Below are 24076 nucleotides of genomic sequence, written 5' to 3' on the forward strand. Positions count from 1 at the left end.
CCTACTAAGTAAGTGCCAGGCATAATTCTCAGATCATAATTCTCTTCACACATACTAACACACTTAGTCCTCACAGCTCTTAAAATAGGAAGGAGGGCCAGGCGGGGTGGCTCAAACCTATAATCCCAGCACTTTGGGAGGCTGAGGCGGGGGGATCACCTGAGGTCAGGAGTTCAAGACCAGCCTGGCCAACATGGCGAAATCCCATTTCTACTAAAAATACAAAAATTAGCTGGACGTGGTGGCAGGCACCTGTAATCCTAGCTACTCAGGAAGTCTGAGGCAGGAGAATCATGTGAACCTGGTAGGTAGAGGTTGTGGTGAGCCGAGGTCATGCCACTGCACTCCAGCCTGGGCGACAGAGTGAGATTCTGTCTCAGAAAAAAAAAAAAAAAAAAATAGGAGGATTGTTTTTACAGGTAACAAAACTGAGGTGTAGAGAGATTAAGCGGCTTGCTCAAGGTCAAAGTGAGGAACCAGGATGTATATGCAGATTGTCTGACTCCAGAGTCCATGCTCTCAATCATGAGCTATATTATTTCCCATATAAAGCTAAAAAGGAGGCCGGGTGTGGTGGCTCACACCTGTAATCCCAGCACTTTGGGAGACCGAGGCGAGCAGATCACCTGAGATCAGGAGTTCGAGATCAGCCTGACCACCTGACCAGCATGGTGAAACCTCATCTCTACTAAAAATACAAAAATTAGCTGGGTGTGGTGGCAGGATACTCGGGAGGCTGAGGCACGAGAATTGCTTGAACCCGGGAGGTGGGGGTTGCAGTGAGCCAAGATCGTGCCACTGCACTCCAGCCTGGGCGACAGACTGAGACTTTGTCTCAAAAATAAAATAAAATAAAATAGAAAGCTAAAAAGAGTCTATTTGACAGGGTCTGTGTGCATGTGTGTGTGTATACAAACATGCATATTCATATGCTTACATATACATATGAGTATATACAAATATAACCTTTTCCACTGCCAACCATAGATGCTGGGGGTACAGAGAACAGTTTTTGCATAGAAAAATGTAGCATGTGTGAGGGGGGAAAGATGAAAAGAGATGATTTCATTATACCAAATGAAAATCCAACTGGGTGTGTATTGCGGCAAAGACAGATGAAATGAGGCGCCTTGGTTCTGTTTCTTGAGGTGGAGGGCAGATACCGGGGCATGCTCACTTTCCAAACATTTATGAAGCTGTACACTTGTGATTTGTATACTTTTCTCTCCGTGTGTTATACTTCGATAAAATTGATATTTAAAACATTTATAAGGAAGCCAAGTGCCTTGTGAGCTCAGAGGATGTAGCAAAGAATGGTTTTTTGACTTAAGCCTCAGTGACCAGTCGCCTTCTGTCCTGCCCTGGTGTTTGATTGACCACTGGCTTTGTTCTCTAGGGGCCAAGTGTACCATCTGATGATGCCAGTTGCCCTCACATGGCTCCAAAAATTCCTTCCTTCCTCCCTCCCTCCCTCCCTCCCTCCCTCCCTTCCTTCCTTCCTTCCTTCCTTCCTTCCTTCCTTCCTTCCTTCCTTCCATCCTCTCTCTCTCTCTCTCTCTCTCTCTTTTTTTGGAGTTTTCCTTTTGTTGCCCAGGCTGGAGTGCAGTGGCATGATCTTGACTCACTGCAACCTCCACCTCCCGGGTTCAACTGATTCTCCTGTCTCAGCCTCCCGAGTAGCTGGAATTACAGGCGTCTGCCACCACGCCTGGCTAATTTTTTGTATTTTTAGTAGAGATGGGGTTTCACCATGTTGGCCAGGCTGGTCTCGAACTCCTGACCTCGGGTGATCCACCTGCCTGGGCCTCCCAAAGTGCTGGGATTACAGGTGTGAGCCACCGCACCCAGCCAAAAATGTATTTCTTTACCCATGTAACAAACCTGCACATGTATCCTGCTCTGAACCTGAAATAAAAGTTGATGAAGAAAATAAATAAATAAAAACAAAAACTGGTCCAAATAGTTTTTAAAAATTCATTTCTTCCTTGGCATCCTCAGCCACAGTGTTCACAGGTGTTTTTCACAAGAGAGAATTCATGGAAGTCTCTCTCCAGTGTATTTCCGTCCCTGTAAGACGAGACTTTGACTTGAGAATGTGACAGTCACACAGGACCTGCCTACATGAATACAGAGGGACGAAAAACCGTCTGAAAGTACATGCACACTGCAAAGGGCAGAGGCTTGTGGGTATAAACTCTCCTGCTGTAGGTGAGCAAATGGCCCAGGGAACCCCAGCAGACATTCTCTGGGTTGGGTTTATTCCAGCAAGAATCCATTGTATTCATATATGCTTAGCGCAATGAAACACAAAATTCCACAGAACCAACGTTTGTCAGGCAGGTGCTCACGTTGAGCCCCAAACACAAAGGTAGCTGGATTTTTTTTTTTTTCATTTATTTTAGGACAGTGTAAGTTCTACAGTTCAGCATAAACAGATTTTTATTGGATTTAATTTTCCCAGAAATGATATGTTTACAAAACATATGAATATCATTTTTAAAATGGATCTGAGCAAGGACATATTGAAGGTTGTTAGAGTTTGTAGTCCGTTTCTTTTCTTTTCTTTCTGAGACATGGTCTCACTCTATTGCCCAGGCTGGAGTGCGGTAGCGTGATCTCTGCTCACTGCAACGTCCACCTCCCAGGTTCAAGTGATTCTCCTGCCTCAGGCTCTTGAGTAGCTGGGATTACAGACATGTGCCACCATACTCAGCTATTTCTGTTTTTTGTTTGTTTGTTTGTTTGTTTTTAAGTAGAGACAGGGTTTCACCATGTTGGCCAGGCTGGTCTCGAACTCCTGACCTCAAGTGATCTGCCCACCTTGGTCTCACAAAATGCTGGGATTACAGGCATGAGCCACTATGCCCACCCCCCCCTTTTCTTTTCCCAGAAAACCAAATTATGTGTGGAACAACCTGTGGCCTGCATAACATGGTAGCTAGACATGGGATGAATTGACACAATATTGCAGCTGACCGGATTAGGAATCCTGCAGCCCACCACTGCCTCCAGCAAGACCTGCATGTTTGGTAATGTTTATTTTTAGAAGCAAAAGTGGCTGGCGATTTAATTTAAGCAGAACAATTCAAACATGTGTTCCACTTAAACTAAGATAAGATGTCATTCCATTTGACTGTGTGTTCATTTCTATCGTTCGACTGTCCTTCCAAACTGATTTTACGATAAGTAGAAACACAAAATTTCCAAGAAAAAATATTTTAAAAAATAACAGGAAACATTTTGAAATTTCTGTCTTCTTGATTCAAATGAAAAAGAAAGTATGAATAGTCACACATACTTTATTGTGTGTGTCAACTAGGAGGAAACATTTTTCTGGATTTTTCTGTCAACAAACCTATGCAGGCAACACATTTTGTCTCCCTTGTAGTTTAAAAGACTTGCTTTCCCCTTTCTTCAACTCCTCTTCCCCTTAGTACTGGCACCCTCCCTCTTTCTTTGGTATCCTTATCAAATTCACTGTCATTAATAAGCTCTCTTTTATACTAGAGTGTCAATGGTTGATATCTTCAGTAAGCAATATCGCACTTCAAGGTACTGGCATTTTAACAGGAATCAAAGGCTGAAGCCAAAGGTGTTTAGTAAAAGGTGAAATGTGGAGGGGTGGGGATGGAAGCTTTCCCTGGACAACAGTCTCCTGAAGTCCAACCCAGAGGCAGGGTGTACATTGTGAGTGTCAGCGCCTGGCTTGTTTGCCTGTGCAGATGTGGCAGCCATGGACACTGGCTAGCATATGGACACCTTGCCTGGGGCGCCTGATGGGAGGTGCCCAGAAACATTCCTGAAGGCTTGTCCAGCAGGGCGAGGAGCAGCTCCTGTTTTCCAAACGCTCTCTGAAGCTTCGGGTTCCGGGAAGCTGTGTTGAGAGTGCTGACTGCCGTTCTGTGCCCGCTGCTTCTCGGTGAATTCCAGGCGGGCTGCCGTGAACCTGCTCATGGCCGTGACCGACACAGCCAGGCAGAGGGCGAAAGAACCCCAGGCGAGGCTGTCAACAGAAGGCACTGTTAGGAAAGGGCTGAGGGCTGTGATTCCGGGACTTCCTGCTGGGGGTCAATCTGGAGAAAAAAACAGCTCCTCATTCTACTCAATTTGGACCTGCATTTTGGATCACAAATCCCAGAGTCTAGTCAAAGTATTGTTTAGCCCAAGGGTTAAGAGAATGGATTCTGGAGTCAGTGTGCTGGCTCTGCACCGTGGCCCCACCTCGTATTAACTGTGTGACCTTGAGCCGGTTGCTTTACCTCTTTGAATCAGTTTCCTCATCTGCAAAACTGGAATAATATCAATGCTGCCGCCAGGGTGGCTGTGAGGAATTCAATGAGTGAATGCGTGGGACGTATTAATACTTAGTATGGCATCTGCTGCATAGAAGTTTACAAATTGTTGCTGTTGGTTCTAACCCAGGAGAGCGGCATTGGTGTCTTTTTTTTTTTTTTTTTTTTGACAGAGTCTCTGTCACTGGAGTGCAATGGCATGATCTTGGCTCATTGTAACCTCTGCCTCCCGGTTCAAGCAATTCTCTTGCCTCAGCCTCCCAAGTAGCTGGGACTACAGGCGTGTGCTACCACATCTGGCTAATTTTTGGATTTTTAGTAGAGACGGGGTTTCACCATGTTGGCCAGGATGGTCTTGAACTCCCGACCTCAGGTGATCTGCCCGCCTTGGCCTCCCACAGTGCTGGGATGACAGACATGAGCCACCGCGCTCAACCAGCATCGTTATTCTTATATCCCCATCCAGACTGTAAGCCCGTTGCATACTGAGATGATGGGCTACACTTTTCATCCTTCATAGAACCCAGCACTGTGTTGGGAACGTGGTAATTAGCATCTACTTTATACCAAAGGGTGTTCAAATGTTTGCATTATTATGAGATAAAGAGAAGGGCTGTGTGGTGGACAAAGAACCTAGAGAAGTAAAGCAAAATGTAGGGCTAACCAGAGACACTTCCCCATGGATAACAGTAAGATTAACAATAATAAACAGTCTTGTATGTATGCCAGATGCCGTGATGGGTACCAGGTTATCTAACTGAACACCTCAGAGCGACCCCTCGATGGGGGCACTGTAATAAGCTCCATTTTACAGATGAGGAAACTGAGACACAGAGAAGTTAAGCAACTTGTCCACGACCACCAGTTAGAAAGTGGGACATCCTGGATGCGGCTGCAAACGCTGTGAGTCCGGGTACTGCTGGCCAACTTGCGAGACGTTGCTGCCTCCTGATGCCGTGGGCTCGGTTAACCAGGGACACACGTCAGGGTTCTGGGGTGAGCCTGTCCTTGCTTCATCTTTTCTTTAAGTAGGTGATTATTTTGGTTTAAATGAGGGCAGAAACTCATTGCATCTCTCCACACCCCCACTGAAATGAGAGTAAAGGGATATGTACTAGTGTGAACAGACAAGGACAAGGAGAATTGGAGAGAAGACACAAGAGGATGGAAACGGCTGGGAGAGGGATGACTAATTCATAGAGTGAGAGATGCAACACAGAAAGTGTCTGCAATGAGGGCCACCCACAAGACTAGAAGGATACCTGTTATATCAGCACCGCTGTATCCTTGAGAGGTGCAGAACCTTGAGGCACAAATACGGCACAAAAAATCCGGCCTTTTCCCCAGTCTCCTCCTTACCACAGACACTCTCCCCCACCTCCCTTTCCCCCAGGAGAGCAAAGTTTTATTCTCTGGAGAAGGTGAATGGAAGGAAAGCCTCCAGATTCAGAGACAGGAGGTCCAAAGGAAGGCAAGGAAGGGGGCTGATCTGAAAATGGGATTGTATGGAAATCTGCACAGGAGTGGGAAGCTGTCCAGCCCTTTCCTATGCCTAACCTCAGAAATGATCAGCCAGGCATACGAGTTCACTCCACTTCCTGCAGATATTGGATGATTCCCTTCTGAAGACACTGACAGGTTGCAGATGGAACCTCTACAAACTGATATATGTGTGTGTTTTTGTGGAGTGGAATTCCAAGATTAAATAGATGGTGCCATACCCAATCACATGCCAAAACAACAACAACAAAAGAGCCTACCAGTAGATAAATGCCAACCCTGCTCCAGAGCTTCCAATTATCCTTGACAATCAAGGATGCCCACATCGTTGGGGGAAAGGTCCAACAACAAAGTGGGGAGGAGAAAGAATTCTCAAGGAGAGAGATAACACAAGGAACAAAAGAAAACAGCAACAAAAAACAAACCCTTTGGTTAATATCCTCAGAGGAACATGAGAAGAGAAGATGCTGTATCAATAAAACAAGATCAGGATATTATGAAAAAGGAACAGCTAGAAAACAAGGAAGAGCTTGGAAAATTAAAATTAGTGCAAAATAAGAATTCAATAGAAAGGCTGGAAGACAAGTAGGGAAAATTTTTCAGAAAATATAATAAAAAGAGAAACAAAATATAAAGAAAGTAATAAGGTCCTTGAATAATAAACCCAAAAGACCTAATATCTAACTAACAAGAGTTTCCTAAAAGGAGAACAAAAAACTGAGGAAAGGAAACAATCAAAGGAATAATACAAATACAAAAATCACCATAATTCCAGGACACGAATATTCAGATTAAAGGCTCCCCGCCCCAACCCCAAGCACATAGGTGAAGGATGAATGTGGAGAAAAGAGAATCCTCACCAAAGGATATCATCATGACATTTCAGAACATTGGTCATAAAGAGAAGAAAACAACAGGCCACCTACAAAGGCACATGAATCAGAATGGTGCTGGACTCTTGACAGAAACTATGAATGCTAGAAGAAAATGGAGTACGGCCATCAAAATTCTATGGGAAAATGATTTCCAACAGAGAATTCTGCACTGTGCCAAACGATCAATCAAATATGGAGTATTGAATTTCCAGGCATGCAAGGAGTAAAATAATTTATCTCTCATTGGATCCTTTCTTAGGAAGCTACTGAAGGATGTACTCCCAGAAAAGGTAGATGTAAACTAAATAAGATAAGGCAATGGGACCTAAGAAACAGCATTCAAAGATAAGGGAGTGGTGCAGGGAAGTCTCATAACAGCTCTAGACAGTAATCAGCCTGGAATAGGGCTGGAAGTCTGAGGGCTTTGGGGGTTGGAAGTGAAACTGTGAAGCTAATCTGATTAGGTCCACCAAACCTAACCTGCCCTGCTTGCTTTCAGTCGCTTGCTTTTTTTCCTCCCCATGTAACTAAAAGCCACACCACTAAATTCTATAGCTTAACCTTCACTGGCTTCCTTACAGATAACATTTATGATGTATATGTCACCATGGTAATGGTTGCTTGTTTTTCAGGAACTTGGGGTAGCTCCTATCCAGTTCAAACTGGTTGAGACCACCGATCCTTCAGCTGATCCTGTACAAGTGCCTGAGAGGTGGCCTTTTGATGTCAGAAGGCCAAAAACTCTACCCTCGGAACATGCTAATGCTACCATTTCCTGAACACGCGTCTTGTGAAAAGCCATGAACCCTGGCTATGCTTGCACAGATCACCAATAACTTTATTTTTCCCCACTGCCAATCACCTTTCCTCTTTGCCTTAGACCACCCCGCTTCTTTAACCCATAAATATCCCTAAGCCTTATCTTCAGGGAGGCGGATTTTAGAGCTGTTCTCCCACCTTCTTATCAGACTGCCCTGTGAATAAATGTTTTATCTGCCCTGTGAATAAATCTTTTGTAAGATCCATCGTCACAGTAACTGGTTTACTAAGCGCAAACAGAATGAACTTGGTGGGTATCAGAAGGGTGGCACAGGGAGAGAATGGAATCGATCGATTTTTATTCTTAGTGCTATTTGATTTTTAACAACCATTTACATACTTCTTTTGCTAAATATTAAGTAATTGAAAGTAATAGAAAGCAAAAACAAAACAAAATGATATTGGAAACAAACAGACCATTCTTCGGGCTCCTTTAGTGTTTGGAATTTGCTTCTATCCATAGCAAAAGGAGTGCAGTACAAATTGGCCAGAGTTGAGAATCCACCTACGATTCATCTGAGTTCTGCTGCAACTACACTCTCAACTGTGTAAGGTGCCAGTGATAGCCCCTCAGAACCAACAGCCCTAATTCAAAGGGGGGCAGCTAAGTGACAAACAGGTGGAGGGACAGGTGCCCAGAGAAACAGTTGTAAAAATTAACATCTTCAGACTGGGAAGATGAAGACTAAGAAAAGTTCAGACTCTAACAACTCATGAAGCATATGGCTCACAGTAACACACATGCGTTCACTGAATCCGAGAATAGTAGGATGAGGGAGTGAGCCCTGAACGTGTTATGCGTTTTACAAAGAGGAAAGTAACATAAGAGGTTGTTATATAAGATGAAAATGTAAGTTATGTACATCTATTTTTAAGATACGATATGCTTCAGAGGTCCACATCAAAGAGAACACCTGTGGCCTTGCATAATGTGGTCGAGTCCATTAGAGACAGAATTCCCATGTCATGACCTTGTCTTTGTGTTAGAAACAGGGGCTGGATCTCCCCCCGTTGAAGTATTTATTAGGAGTTATAGATCAAGACACTTCCTCCCACACCATGTTTAAGAACTGAACATCAACAATGTCTCCATTTCTCAGGGACTTTACTAGGTGCAAAGAGTTTTATAAACATAATCTCTTTAAATCCCTATACAAATGTTTGAGGCAGGTATCCTCACTTTATAGATGAGGGAATTAGCTACAGATGGGTCACAGAATTCACCCAAAGTCACATACCGGCAGATGCCAGCACTATGACCAAGGTTGGTCATCCTATAAAACTTATGTTTGGCCGGGTGCGGTGGCTCACACCTGTAATCCCAGCACTTTGGGAGGCTGAGGCAGGCGGATCACAAGGTCAGGAGATCGAGACCATCCTGGCTAACACGGTGAAACCCTATCTCTACTAAAAAATACAAAAAAAAAAAAAAAATAGCAGGGCATGGTGGCGGGCGCCTGTAGTCCTAGCTACTCGGGAGGCTGAGTCAGGAGAATGGCGTGAACCTGGGAGGCGGAGCTTGCAGTGAGTCAAGACTGTGCCACTGCACTCCAGCCTGAGTGACAGAGCAAGACTCCGTCTCAAAACAAACAACCAACCAACCAAAAAAACCTTACGTTCATCTTTATGTGCATCTCTCCTGACCCTCCAGGACTTAAGCACCATGACCAAGCAACTTACCAATATGACCAGCCATAGTCCCAGGTCTGAGGCTTCCAATCTTCTGGTCCAAGGTTCACAGTGATTTGAAAAATGGTTGTGTACATCATGTGGGCCACCATGCCTAGGAGCCCTGCACAAGGAAAGCTCCGTGAGCCACAGTTAAGAACACACGTGATGGAAGAACTCTATGCTGCGTGTTTTGGCTATAAGGAGCTCTCCTAGCATTCATATAGTCCTTTTGATGTATCTGCATATATTCATCCTTAAACATTCGGCTGGACATCTCTTTCCCACAATTGAAACTGAAGAGACATCCAGAAACACACAATCGAGGAGGACCTGTCAGAACCTGGGCAGGAGTCTCTATGGCCTGGTTCCTTCCTAAGAAGATCAGAAATTGGATTTTATCATCCCATTCGCTGAGGATAAGACTTGAGGGAGGTGGGCACGGTGGCATGCACCTGTAATCGCAGGTACTCGGGAGGCTGAGGAGGGACGATTGCTTAAGCTTAGGGGTTTGAAACCTCCGTGGGGGGACCTCATCCCAAAATAAATAAATAAGTAAAATAAAATAATGAAAAGGGACATTTAAAAAAAGGACTTAGGAAAGATGCATTACACTTATCAAGCACAACAACGATGTACAAATTGGCCTGCTACATGATTAACTTGAGTAACTTTTCGTATCCAGTTTGAGGACTAAAGGAAGTCATTCATTCAGGGTTCTTTCTCCCTGGAAAGGCCGTCTTAGGAGACCCAACTAAGTGGCTTTAAAAGTTGCTTGGAGAACACAGAAGTAGAACTAAAAAAAAAGGAGTTATTTATTTTAATGGAATATTTATACCAAATGTGGATACTTTTTTTTTTAACTATCATCTATTGAGTACTTTTTCTATACTAGGTGCACTCTTACTTAGTCATTGCCAAAGTGTTTTGAGATACATTATAGTGTTCTGTCTTAGAGAAGTTAAGTAACTTGCCTGAGGTCATACAACCATTAAGGAGATGTCTGCACCTGGGCAGGATCCCTCCACAGACTCATGCCTACGCACTGTTTTCAGTGAAGTGATGTCAGCTGTCAGAGCCAGGGCACCCTCTTCCCTGGTTGTGATAAAGATACACAGATAAATTTCACTTTCCATCTGTGCCTAGCCCCTTTTCATCTGTCACCCTAGGAATCTTGTCTCCATCCAATGGAATTCATTGGTGACTGATCCAGCGGACCACCTGCCCTGCTCAAATGGCCATTGATGGGAAAGAGCCAGCCTGTTCTATGGCAATGAGCATGTCCAGCCTGGCGCTCTGCTTTCCCTCTGGGGCAGCCTGTTCCAAGGATGCCGTTGGAAAGTACCTGCCAGTACCATGAAGATGGCTACCAAGGCATCCACCCTGAGCCAGTCGAACCCAGGGCTGCGACAACTCATTCTGGAGCCCAGGAGGATGGCGCTTGTCAGTATCAGAACAATATCCAGGACCTCGCCCCCGATGGACAGCCACAAAACACCTGCCAAAGAAAAGGGATGTTGGAAACGCTGGGCATTTCTAATTCACAAGTACTAAAATGTTCAGTCCTTTGATTTAGCTCATTTCTAAACAAAACATGAAAAACAGACAGGCTGGAGTGAAAATCACAGATGCCTCTCTGCTGAATCTTAGAAAGCTGGCAATGGAAAGGCACTCCTCAGGGCTGAAAGAGACAGTTGTAGGGATTGCCCATAGGTGAGTGGAGGGGGGTGGAGTGGGGGACACTAAGCAAAACCCTGCTGTGAGGGCATGAGTGGTGCTGCGGGTCTCCATGCCCTGGCTCAAAAACTACCATTGTGTCTGGAGTTGGTTCCTGCCTGTGGGTTCATGGTCTCACTGACTTAAAGAATGAAGACATGGACTTTCGCAGTGAGTGTTACAGCTCTTAAAGGTGGCACAGACCCAAAGAGTGAGAGGTAGCAAGGTTTATTGTGAAGAGTGAAAACACAAACCTTCCAGAGAGTGGAAGCGGACCCGAGAAGGTAGCCGCTGCCTGCTGGGGTGGCCAGCTTTTTTATTCCCTTATTGGCCCCACCCATGTTCCATTTCTGTCCTATCAGAGTGCCCTTTTTTCAATCCTCCCCGCGATTGGCTACTTTTAGAATTCTGCTGATTGGTGCATTTTACAGAGCACTGACTGGTGCGTTTTACAGAACGCTGATTGGTGTGTTTTACAAACCTCTTGTACGACAGAAAAGTTCCCCAAGTCCCCACTAGACCCAGCAAGTCCAGCTAGCCTCACCTCTCACCATGATGTTTTGATTTTACCAGGAGATATCATCTTTGCCTTTTGCAAGAAAAAGATGTACAAACATCGGGGCGGAGGGTCTGTGAGTTGGAGAGCCCTGCCTGCAGGTACCAGAACCTCATTTGTTTCTGTGGAAGTCACTTATTTACCTTCTGGAGAGGATCCCACCTGTGGCTTCAAGGAACTCTACTGGCAGTGGAGGGCAGTGGAGAAAGGGGACAGAAAGGGAAACTCATCTTTGCGAAAGGACTCCGCTAAGGCAAGTTAGGTAATGAAGACACAGCAATGAATAGACGTGATCCATACCTTCACAAAACCTCTACTCCAGCTGGGAGAACAGACACTAAGAAAGTAATTACAAAGATACTGAGTGTTAGGGAGCTTTAGAGAGAAGAAAAACTGCTCTAGGCAGTGGTGTGCTGAAGCACATCTCACAGCTCTGCGTTCATCTTGCAACTGAGAGCTGTGTTCATCTTGCAATTGACATTGGCTGTGGTGGGAATATTTACACCATGGAACATGGCCAGTGCTGCCAATCAGGGCTTCCACTTACGCTACAAAGTAGGGTGTTAAACATTTGCCAGCACACCACTGGTTATAGGGCACAGGAAGAGAGCCTGTGGTTCTACCTTTTGGACTTGACTTCATGGAAAAATCATCAATGACTCCCTCATCATTTCCCCTATGCCCAATAAAACTATAAAAACAGTCTAAGCTATGAGGAGCGCTGGTGGGCAGAGTGTGAGTAAGGTATTTACCTTGTTCTTCAGCTGGCACTACGCTCTGGAAACTCCTACACTTTTCATCTGAAAGATAAAAATGCATCCAGAAGTGGGTTACCCTTCACAACCAGGGGGCAAATGGTGTATTTCCAGCCCTTTAACTGGATGAGGAATGGGGAGTGTGCAGCCTGCTTTACTTCACGTCAGGGACATGAGCTGCGCCTCTGTGTGGGAGCATGATATAATCCGCCCTATTGGACTCTGGCTTGGCCACGTAACACTCTTTGACCAATGAACTGGGAGCAAAAACGAGATGGATCTGAGCAGCTTTAAGAGCCAATGTATTTCCCCCTGGTTCTTGTTCCCTTGCTCTGTGATCCCAGAGGCCCATGTCAAGAGGGAGTCTCCATCAGTCTGGGTGCCTGAATAGCTACAATGGGGACAGACCCCTTGCCAACCTGAAAAGTCTATACAGAATGAGCTAAAAATAAATGTGTTGGTTTGAAGCACTGGAATTTGGGGGGTTTGTTTGTTATTGCAGCCTAACCTAGCCTCTCTGGACTAATACTGCAAGTCTTACACCAGGGGTTCTCAGCTTTGGAAATAGCATTCATCATGATATGAATCTGAAATAATTGGCTTCTCGTTGAAGGGAAATGATCAAAGTTTACAATTTATTTTTAAATGAGTGAGAGCAGATTCAGAGCCATGTCTGTTACTAAGACTCTTAGCATGCGAGTCACGCATTTGCTTTCATTTCTTCATGCTTTCTTGACTATGAAAGAAAGGGAGGAATCGTTGTGCATGTACCAGGCATTGGGTAGAACCCACCACCAGACTCATTTATATTTTCCAGAAGGACAAATATTATTTGTATGTGAGTGTCATCTGTCAGGTTGCACACATCAGGTGAAAAATCTTGAGTCACAGCCTTAGGTATGCAGTTCCCTTTAAAATTCGAAGTCCATGGATATCCACTTGGTGTGAAGATGTCACCAAATTCTGGTTTTGGGGGGTGACAGATGGAGGATTGAGACCATGGCAAGTCACCCTCTGGGGTCCTGTTCCAGCTGAGTGTCCTGCACTCTCTCTACTAACACGTCGGCCCAAAATAGAATCATGGACTGTTGAGTGGGAGCAGCCTGGGAAATCCTCTGGTTCATCCCCACACAGTTTAGAGCAGTGCATTCAAGGGCCTCTGAGGGAAAGTGACTAACTCAAGACAGCGCAGGTAGAGGCAGTTTCCTTGTTAGATCTCAGGGCTGCAGAGCCCGGGCCCAGTGCTGTCCCGCTACATCACTGACTTAATGCAATCAAGGAAAGGTGCCGGGGGTGCAAAGTTGCCTGAGACAAGGGAGCCGCCCCCAGTCTGACCCTGGTGGGAGCTAAAGCAGAGCACGGCGTGAAAGCTATGAGGCATTTCCCATGGACTCGTCAAAGCAATGGCATTCTTATCACCAGAATAGATCCAGTAGTCCCCACTTTAGCCTTGCTTTGAAGATTACATGAAACCATACTTAGGAAAGCTTCTACCACAGTTCACATGCATTTAAATCTTATTAGAATAAAATGAGTTCTATTAGAGTATTTTTGCGGTGGTTAGCATGAACCATTTATTTATTTCCAGACTCTAAGCAACCCCAAGGGCAAGCTACCATTGCTGGAAGATTCCAGAAACAGAGGAAGTTTAGGGAGCATCTGTAGACTTCAATATTTTTTTTTTCTTTCATAGGAGAGAAACTCCCAAGTAATTTAATTTTCCTGTTCAACAACTCTCTATAGCCCCCTATTTCCCCTAGCATCAAGTCTAAATTCCTCCTGTTAGCTTTTATGTCCTCTCTCCATCAACCTGACTTCCCAACACAGAGCCCATCTTTTTGCCTCCCCAGCACCACCCAGCATTCACCTTCCACCTCCTCAGGGTCCGGTAGTGTCTTAGTCCTGTAACAAATTACCATAGACGGGGTTGTTTATCAACAACAGGAACAGCTTTTCAGATCTGGAGCCTGGAAGTCTGAGATGCCTGCATGGTTGGGTTCTGGTGAGGGCCCTCTTCCAGGTTGCAGAGAGCTTCTTTTATTTTTTTTTTATTTTTTGAGACAGGGCCTTGCTCTGTCACCCAGGCTGGAATGCAATGGATCATGGCTCACTGCAGCCAAAATCTCCTGGGCTTGAATGATCCTTCCATCTCAGCCTCCCAAGTAGCTAAGACTAGAGGTGCACGCCACCATACCTGGCTAATTTTTTTTTTTTTTTTTTGGTAGAGATGGAGCCTCACTATGTTGAGCCAAGGCTGGTCTCAAACTCCTGGGTTCAAGCAATTTGCCCACCTCAGCCTCCCAAAGTGTTAGGATAACAGGCAAGGGCCACCATGCCTGGTCAGCAGGCAGCTTCTTGTAGTAACCTCGCATGGCGGAAAGAGATCTGGCTAGCTCTCTAGCCTCTTCTTATAAGGGCACTAACTCCATCCGTGAGGGCTCCACCCTCATGACCTAATCACCACCCAAAGGCCCCCACCTCCTAATACCATTACACTGGGGTTAGGGTTTCAGCATATGAACCTGGGGAGGGGACACAAATATCCAGTCATAGCACATGGGAAGGATGATATGTGTGCAAGCATACCCTTCTGGCAGTGCATGTCTAATCCTTATAAACCTTAACATTTGCTGTGCCCATCCTCGTGAAACTCCAAGTACCTATGGGCCTCATTCCTTCACACTCCCGCACCGCCCCTCCGCTGAGCTATAGGGAGAAGAGAAACCCAGGTTGGGGTGATGATGGAACCATTTCCTGGAGCTTCTCCACTGGGACGCTTTCTGACTCAAATGTGCAGCCAAGGATTCGTGTGTCACATGATTGTCCATCCCAGGGGCCCCGAGGGAGAATATTTACACAGCCTGGGGTTGACGGCAACAGGATCAGGGACCTGTCAGTCCATGGGCAGCCACAGTGGCGTCCGCAACATTAGAATTAAGTCACTTCGGATTAACGTGATTGGACATTTCTCCTGGTTGATTCTCTGATGTCAGCAGCAGTACCATGGTCACCGAGGAAATAATTCATCTGAGCCTCCCCAGTTATACCAAGGAGGTCCCCAAAGCACTGGCAGCACCTCAGTCCTCACACCCCGTTCTCTCTCGGAGAACTTGGGGGCTGATGCAGAGCCTTCTTTCACGTCGCCTCATCCAGTCCTAACCATACCCTGGCGAGTCAGGTCAGCAGGTTGGCAGCAGAAGGATACCACAGGCAATGTGTGGCATTTACATCCACAAGGCCTGGCATCTCTGCATGGTCCTGCCACGGCCAGTCATCATCGCAAGTTTCCTGGCCTCTCTGAGCCTCACTTTCCTCATCTGCAAAATGGGTCTAATAAAAGGACTCTGATGAGAAATTTGTGAAAGTATTTTGTGAACTGCATTCCACAGTTATTATTTATTTATTTATTTATTTATTTATTTATTTATTTATTGACGGAGTCCCACTCTGTTGCCAGGGCTGGAGTGCAGTGGCACAATATCACTGCAACCTCTGCCTCCCGGGTTCAAGCGATTCTCCTGCCTCAGCCTCCAGAGTAGCTGGGATTACAGGCACCCGCCACTATGCCCAGCTACTTTTTTGTGTTTTTTAGTAGAGACAGAGTTTCACCATGTTGACCAGGCTGATCTCAAACTCCTGACCTCGTGATCCGCCCGCCTTGGCTTCCCAAAGTGCTGGGATTACAAGCGTGAGCCACCGCGCCTGGCCTTTCCACTGTTTTGAGTGTTGGGTTATTAATAAAGGCAAGTACAATGATCTCGATTTTATGGACCTGGAGGAGACCAGGCTCACACGAGTTGGTAGAGTCAAGAATAAAAAACCGGAGTTTCTCACCTAAGACCTCAGAGGCCTTTACTGAATCGTTTCTTGTCTTTCTACCTAATGCACCGAGGAGTGAAGGTCTAACTTGTCCTTTAAAGAGAACTGCCTTTCCCACCAGGAATAGAGATGAGGCCAGCACAGAGCAAGGGCTGGGCAAAGAGAAGGTGGAGGCCAGCCAAGGAGATTAAGAGAATTCAGAATAGCTTAGACGGGTGAGTTTAGCTTGGGCCCAGAGTCAGAGCCTAGTGACCCCTTTGATGAATACGAATCCTCAGAAATGGTGTTCCTTTTGAATAAAGCCACCAGGATTAAAAGAAAAAATCTGTATAAATCCCATGAAGCCGGGGAGGGAGGCGGGTGTTACATAGCTCGAGTGCTTCAGCAGCCAAGCAGGACAGCAAGCCAGCTGAGGAAGTGGTGTCCAATCCCTCCGTGCCTGACTCTGACATCCTCTGTCAGTGTGTTCTCCTCCGACCCCCACTCCGCCCCTGTCCTTTCTGAGATGCCTGGGTCCCTCTGCCCTGAACTTTTTGAGTTTAGCAGAACAGCATAGAATCTAAAATCCACGCATTTTGTGGATGCACAGACTCGCCTAAGGAAAAGAACATTTCATGTAAGTACCGCCTGGGCCAGGAATGTTTGCCGCAAATTTTCATTTCAGAGTGTGGGATCAAAGGTGTGGGTTCCCTTTAAAGACATTCTAGGCACTGGGGAGAAAGGATAGAGTTCTTGGGGGTGGCTTGGGCAGAGGAGGTCTTAAAATGGCACTTCAGGTGGCCGGACGCAGTGGCTCACGTCTGTAATCCCAGCACTTTGGGAGGCCGAGGTGGGTGGATCACGAGGTCAGGAGAATGACACCATCCTGGCCAACATGGTGAGACCCCGTCTCTACTAAAAATACAAAAAAAAAAAAAAAAAATAGCTGGATGTGGTGGCGGGCGCCTGTAATCCCAGCTACTCAGGAGGCTGAGGCAGGAGAATTGCTTGAAACTGGGAGGAGGAGGTTGCAGTGAGCAGAGATCGCGCTGCCACTGCACTCCAGCCTGGGCGACAGAGTGAGACTCCGTAACAAACAAACAAACAGACAAACAAACAAAAACAAAAAAAAAAGCACTCCAGGTAAGGGCTTCCTGGAGGGTCAACTTTTAGGGACACAGAGCCCATTCAGAAGGAAAACACACAGGGAGACCCCACGGGGCAGCAGAGCTGGGGCAGTCAGACGCCCAGAAACCGCTTTCCTGGACTTGTTTAGGGCCGAGGCACATCCTCCCAGGATTGGAGCTCTGCTCTCCTCACCCCTCCTGACCCTCTCTCCAAAGGACTGTTTGGGCTCCAGCCCGTTTCCCTCCAGTTTGAGCCCTTTTCTTTCTTATGCCCCAAATCTCCTAAGTACTGCGACAAATCAGACTAAATGGCAGATGCCTTTGTGCTGTAGTCACCAGTTGGGAGCCCCAGCCACACTGTGCAGCACACATAATTTTTTTGGCTCATGCCATATTTTAAAGATATTTTAAAATTCAGAAATTGGTCAAAGAAATCCAAACATCTTGCCTCCCTTGAAGAATCAGAGCATCTGATAACACCGTAGCGGGCTTACAAGTGCACACGAGCATGAAGCTGATGGGAGCGCGAGGCTGCTGCTTAGCTGAGGTACGGAGGTTCAAGGTCACCGGCATTCCCGTAGCCCAGCTCCATGCACTTTTGCTAGGAACTCCTATAAACATTTGAGTTTGTAACTCCTTGATGTGTAGCTTTTGTTTTGTCCTCTAACATGTTTGGTATTACTTTATTCATTATGGACTAAAAATAATTAATTATTAATTCATTCCAAACTTTTTTGCTTTAGAAAAATAAGTAGGAGTGGCGGAGATGATCGGGGGAAGATGTCCTTCTTTCTTCCTTCTTAATAAAGTGATGACAATATTTAGAGACCCAGGTGTACCTGGATGACCTTAGTATATCAAGAAATACGTAAAATGTGAGCAGAGGTGTTTTGTGTGTTTGTGTGTGTTTGTTTTCCTTCCGCTTTTAAGTTCCGGGGCACATAGGCAGGATGTGCAGGTTTGTTACATAGGTAAACGTGTGCCTTGGTGATTGAGTAGAGATTTTTTTTTTAATTGGTGGGCACAACATTATTCATCAATAATTATAAGAGTTGTTGCCCTTCAGTTAAGGTGTGTGCATTGTGGGGTAACAGGCAAAGTCAAGGCTAAGTGTTATGCAATTTGAGTTCCAAGCCCAGCTCCTTCAGCTCCTACCTGTGCACTCTTCCGTGGGTCATGGGTCACTCACATCTCTAGAACTCAGTCTTCTCATCTGTAAAATGGCTCTATTGTTCCAGGTCAGCCTTTCCCAAAGTGCGTTCCACCGAACAATCGTCTTGTAGAATATTAATCCTTATTAAACATAAAAAACCTCTTCTATGCACCATAAATTTGGGGAAACACTGGAATATGTAACGTTAAACAAGTTTCTGTGTCGGGGGACTTCTCAGAGATTTTGATGTGCTAATGTGTGTCGTGAATTTTCAAGAAGAAAATGTAATGTAATGTGGAATCTTTTCCAATTTGTTGGACTTCCAGACGCTTTTTGTTTACTTTCACAAGGAGCATCTCAAAAGGCATCTCTGTGGAGTAATCTTTGAGGACATCCGCTGAGATACTTATAAAGAGCTCTTTCTGTCCTGATGCAAGAGTATAGTCACATGTAAGTCAGAAAGAAGTTGCTGTGGTTTGAATGTCCCCTCCCAAACTCATGTTGAAATTTCACCCCTGGTGTAGCAGTATTGAGAGGTGGGAGCCTTAAGAGCTGCTTGGGTCATGAGGGCTGTGCTCACGCGAATGGATTAATCCATTCATGAATTAATGGGTTCTCATGAGAAGTGGGACTAGTGGCTTTGTAAGAAGAGGAGGAGAGGGCCGAGCGAGAATGTTAGCACACTCAGCACCCTCGCCATGGGCTGCCCTGCACCTCCCTGGGTCTCTGCGAAGAGTCCTCCCCAGCAAGAAGGCTCTCTCACCAGATGTGCTCCCTTGACCGTGGATTTCCCAGCCTCCGGAATTCTAAGTAATACATTTCTTTTCTTTATAAATTACCTAGTTTCTGGTATTCTGTTCTAAGCAACAGAGAATGGATGAAGACAGAAGTCAAGAAATGCATCCTTTATTTCCGCTTACTGTTGTCCATGAATCACGGAGAACGCTAACCCTCTTTAGATTCAGTGTGTGCTCCTGACAATATAGGAAAAACCCTTCAGTGGTGTGTGTGATCCAGGAAAATGTGCACGTGCGTGTGTGTCTCTGTGTGTGTGTGTGTCTCTGTGTGTGTGCGTGTGTGTCTGTGTGTGCGTGTGTGTGCATGTCTGTGTGTGTGTGTGTCTGTGTGTGTGTGCGTGTGTGTATCTGTGTGTGTGCATGTGTCTGTGTGTGTGTGTGTGTGTGAAGTAAACACTCTGGGTTTGCAGAAGTGCCAAGCAGACTTCCTCTAGAGGAAGGAAACTGAAACAGCCTCACATATCTCTTACTCCTGCTTTCAGCTCGTTTTAGGCTGAGAAGATGCCACCACTACCACCACCACTGCCACCACCACTGCCACCACCACCACCACCACCACCACCACCATCACACACACGCTGAGTTACACACACCAAGCTCTTGTTGCCCAAGCTGGAGTGCAATGGTGCAGTCTCGGCTCACTGCAACCTCTGCCTCCCGGGCTCAGGCGATTCTCCCGCCTCAGCCTCCCTAGTAGCTGGGATTACAGGCACGCATCACTACACCCAGCTATTTTTTGTATTTTTAGCAGAGATGGAGTTTCACCATGTTGACTGGTCTCCAGCTCCTGACCTCAGGTGATCCGCCCGCCTCAGCTTTCCAAAGTGCTGGGATTATAGGCGTGAGCCACCACGCCTAGCCTGTATTATTCTTTTTCTTTAAAAAAAAGTTTTGGCCGGGCACAGTGACTCATGCCTGTAATCTCAGCTACTGGGGAAGTTGAGGCAGGATAATCGCTTAAAACCTGGGAGGTGGAGGTTGCAGTGAGCTGAGATTGTGCCGTTGCAATCCAGCCTGGGCAACAAGAGGGAAATTCTGTCTCAAAATAAATAAAATAAAATAAAATAAAATAAAGAATACAGACCTCTAGACTCCACCCCGGTTCTCTTAAATTAGAACCTCCAGGACTGGGCACCTGGATATTTCTTTTACAATCTCCTTGGGTGATACATTTGATAACTGGTGTGACGCCTATATAGAGCTGTGGAAACAGAAGTACTATAGGCAGTCTTCATACGAGAGCTTGGAATGGAGGTGGAATTTCCCAAGTGATTTGCCTATAAGTATGGTGAATACAGTTTCCACACCAAAATTCTGGAACTGTCTTGGAAATCCTCCAGGACGCAAGGTCCTGAGACTTTTGCATCTGTCCATGAAGGTAGAGAAGAGACTCATAGGAAGATAGCACTCCCTGAGAAGAGAGGAACTGGGAAGGTCCCTAAATAGCCTTAGCTCCAGGCGCTATGGCAGTGTCTGTACCACAGTTAAAGCACAAGACACAGGCACTGATTTGGATACATGGGAGGGTCAGTCAGGCTGGGGACTGCCCCACAGTGGCCACCGCGGGGAGAGAGGGTGGTGGGGAGGAACATACAAAAAACACACAAAAAAAAGAGTGTTCTTTTTTTTTTTTTTTTTTAATTTGAGACAGGGTCTCGCTCTATCATTCAGGCTGGAGTGCGGTCACACGATCATGACTCACTGCAGCCTCAATCTCCTAGGCTCAAGAGATTCTTCCAGAATAGCTGGGACCACAGGCACACCCCACCATACCCAGCTAATTTTTTTTTTAAAAAAACTTTTGTAAAGAGAGGTCTCACTATGTTGCCTACGTTGCCAGGCTGTTCTCTAACTCCTGGTCTCAAGCAATTCTCCTGTCTCAGCTTCCCAAAGTGCTAGGATTACAGGAATGAGCCACCATGCTGGGCCTCAGGGGGTTCATTCTTGTTGCCTTTTACTTAGGCCTCAGGAATAAAAAACAAATGCTATGAGAGTGGGAAAAAAAAAGGCAATTAGAAACTCCAGGAAAAGTACAAAGCTGCACAAGAAATTTACTGTAATAAGCTGAGGTCAGGAGAGAAATGGGGATGGGAGGAGGATTCCTCCTGTTTCTGCCTTGGAGGTTTTGCTTCCCAAGCAGAAAGTGGGGAGTATTCTGTCCCTGAGCATGGGTTTACAGCCAGGCTGCCTAATATAGAAGAGTCAAATTCCTCCCTCCTGAATTCTTGGAGAGGTAGAAACGCTCTTCTTTTTTTAAAGATTTACTCCAAGATCATTCCAAGTGCAGGAGAAATAACAGGGATGCACCTTTGAGTTGGGTCAGGGCCACCTTTCATTCCCAAATAATTTTAAATACCAGGGATTGGGTGACAAGAGCAAATAAGAAAAGCTAATTTTAATAAACACTTGGAATGTGCCAGGCCCTATTGCAAGCACCGTATGTGAATCTGGTCATTTCATCTTTGCAATCACTCTTGGAGGTAAGTACTGCTATTATTCCCATTTTATAGATGAGAAAACCAAGGCTCAGAGAGGTGAAGGGACTTACTCAAGGATACCTAGACAGTCAGTGGAGATGCAGGATTTAAACCCAGACAGCCTGGCTTCAGAGCCCCTGCACCATCCCACACCTGTCACCCCCAGAATCTGCAGGATTCAAACCCAGACAGCCTGGCTCCAGAGCCCCGGCCCCATCCTGTACCTGTCACCCCCAGAATCTACAGGCTTTGCTCACCTTCACCATTGAGGCTCTCCTCGCAGGACTGCCAGAGCCCCACATGGAACCCACGCTGAATGAACTTGTCATCGCCCAGCTCCCAAATGTACAGGACAGCCTGGCTGTCGTTGTCCATCCTGCCATTGCTGCTGTTGTCCGGTTTGAAGTGAATGCAGTGCTGCCCTCCTGGCTGGTCCTGGCACAGCGGCTTCACCACCCGCCGGATCCCCTCACACCAGTGGCTGCTGACCACGGCCGTGAGGGAGAAGGCGAAGGCGAGGCAGATGGGGAGGAGGAGCAGTGCCTGCTGCTGCCTGGTCCTGTCCATGGCTGAGTGAGGTGTGTGGGGCAGGATGAGCTGTGAGGCCCTCTCCTCCCGCCTCGTCACAGTACCTACCCCTCAGCTCTGCCATCTGGCATCCTCACACAGCCTCCTCTCATGTCCCCCTGGGGAGTTGCATGTGCTGCCACACCACATCCAGAGGCACAGAGCCGGGGCACGTTCCTGTCAAGGGTGCTGGCCCTGCCATTCTCCCCAGGAGGTAGGTGTGCAGGAGGGCATTGTTTTTTGTCAGTTTGCTTTATTTTATTTTATTTTTTGAGATGGAGTTTCGCTCTTGTTGCCCAGGCTGGAGTGCAGTGGCATGATCTTGGCTCACCTCAACCTCTGCCTCCTGGGTTCAAGCGATTCCCCTGCCTCAGCCTCCCAAGTAGCTGGGACCACAGGTGCATGCCACCATGCTGGGATAATTTTTTTGTATTTTAGTACAGATGGGGTTTCACCATGTTGCCCAGGATGGTCTCGATCTCCTGACCTCGTGATCCACCCGTCTCGGCCTCCCGAAGTGCTGGGATTACAGGCGTGAGTCACCGCGCCCCGCCAGAGGGCATTGTTTTTAATTGTGGTAAAACACACATAACATGAAATTAACCATCTCAACCATTTTTTTTTCTCTTTTTGAGACAGCGTTTCATTCTGTTGCCCAGGCTGGAGTGCAGTGGCACGATCTTGGCTCACTGCAACCTCCACTTCCTGAGTTCAAGTGATTCTCCTACCTCAGCCTCCCAAGTAGCTGGAATTACAGGCGCCCACCACCATGCTCGGCTAATTTTTGTATTTTTAGTAGAGACGGGGTTTCACCATGTTGGCCAGGCTGTTCTCGAACTCCTGACCTCAGGTGATCCACCCGCCTCTGCCTCCCAGAGTGCTGGAATTACAGGCATGAGCCAACACACTGGACCATCTCAATCTTTTTTTTTTTTATGTGGAGTCTCGCTCTGTTGCCCAGGCTGGGGTGCAGTGGCGTGATCTTGGCTCACTGCAACTGCCTCCGGAGTTCAAGCGATTCTCCTGCCTCACCCTCTCGAGTAGCTGGGATTATAGGCATGTGCCACCATGCCTGGCTAATTTTTGTATTTTTAGTAGAGATGGGGTTTTACCATGTTGGTCAGGCTGGCATCTCAACCATTTTTAAGTGCAAAGTTTAGTGGCATTAACTACGCTCACAGTGTTGTGCAACTATCACCACCATCCACCTCCAGAACTCTTTTCATCTTTCATCATCTGTACCCGTCACATAACTCCCATTGCCCTTCCTCCCTGACTTGGCAGCCACCATTCTTCTCTCTGTCTCTATTAATTTGACTACTCTAGGTGCCTCCTGTAAGTGGATCATACAGTGTCCATCCCTCTGTGACTTGCTTACTTCACTCAGCATCATGTCCTCAAGCTTCATGCATGTCGTAGCATGTGTCAGAATGTCCTTCCTTTTTCAAGGCAGAATAATATTCCCTGTGTTTATCGAATCACATTTTTTTCATCTATTCAGACACCTGCGTTGCTTCCACCTTTTGGCTGCTGTGGAGGGTGCTGATTTTGATGGAAGACCAGGGGCTGTTTGGGTGGCTGTCTTGGTGAGACAGCCTCACCCTTGCCTTTTGCGTGGAGCAGGGTCCTCAGTGTTGGATTCTGGAATCAGGGAATCCCGAGGACCTCACAGGCCTGTTTCTTGTTCAGTTCTATGTAGAGAAGGACTACAGAAAACAGATGCTGGTTCTAGGGACCCTGGGTGATGCGAGGTACAGGCAGGCTGCCTCAGGGCCGAGGTGCTGTGCAGAATGGGGAGGGCGGCATGCATCCCACTTGGGTGCAGAGTTCTGAGGCCAGGGGCCTCACATCCTAGAAGACAGAACCCTGGGCACCATCTCTCAGGCCCTCACTGAAGGGGGCACTGGCAGGAGCAGTGACGCTGAAGATTTTTAGGGAGCTCCTTGGGCAGAGGACACTGATGAAGGAGTGAGGGC

The 24076-nt window shown here is 46.5% G+C and overlaps 1 protein-coding gene across 1 annotated transcript; it reads right to left on the reverse strand.

Annotated features, from left to right (window-relative positions):
- Positions 1-2424: 2424 nt before the first annotated feature.
- Positions 2425-22108, reverse strand: GSG1L2 (GSG1 like 2). The gene is made up of 5 exons (XM_002800288.4): positions 21791-22108; positions 12179-12226; positions 10500-10652; positions 9167-9278; positions 2425-4003 (listed from the first exon to the last, which is right to left on the reverse strand). The coding sequence occupies exons 1-5, from the start codon at positions 22098-22100 to the stop codon at positions 3745-3747; spliced, it is 882 nt and encodes a 293-aa protein (XP_002800334.3). The 5' UTR covers positions 22101-22108; the 3' UTR covers positions 2425-3744.
- Between the last annotated feature and the right edge of the window lie 1968 nt (positions 22109-24076).

The sequence above is a fragment of the Macaca mulatta genome, chromosome 16, assembly GCF_049350105.2.
Source record: "Macaca mulatta isolate MMU2019108-1 chromosome 16, T2T-MMU8v2.0, whole genome shotgun sequence".
In the NCBI taxonomy this organism is placed as follows: domain Eukaryota; kingdom Metazoa; phylum Chordata; class Mammalia; order Primates; family Cercopithecidae; genus Macaca; species Macaca mulatta.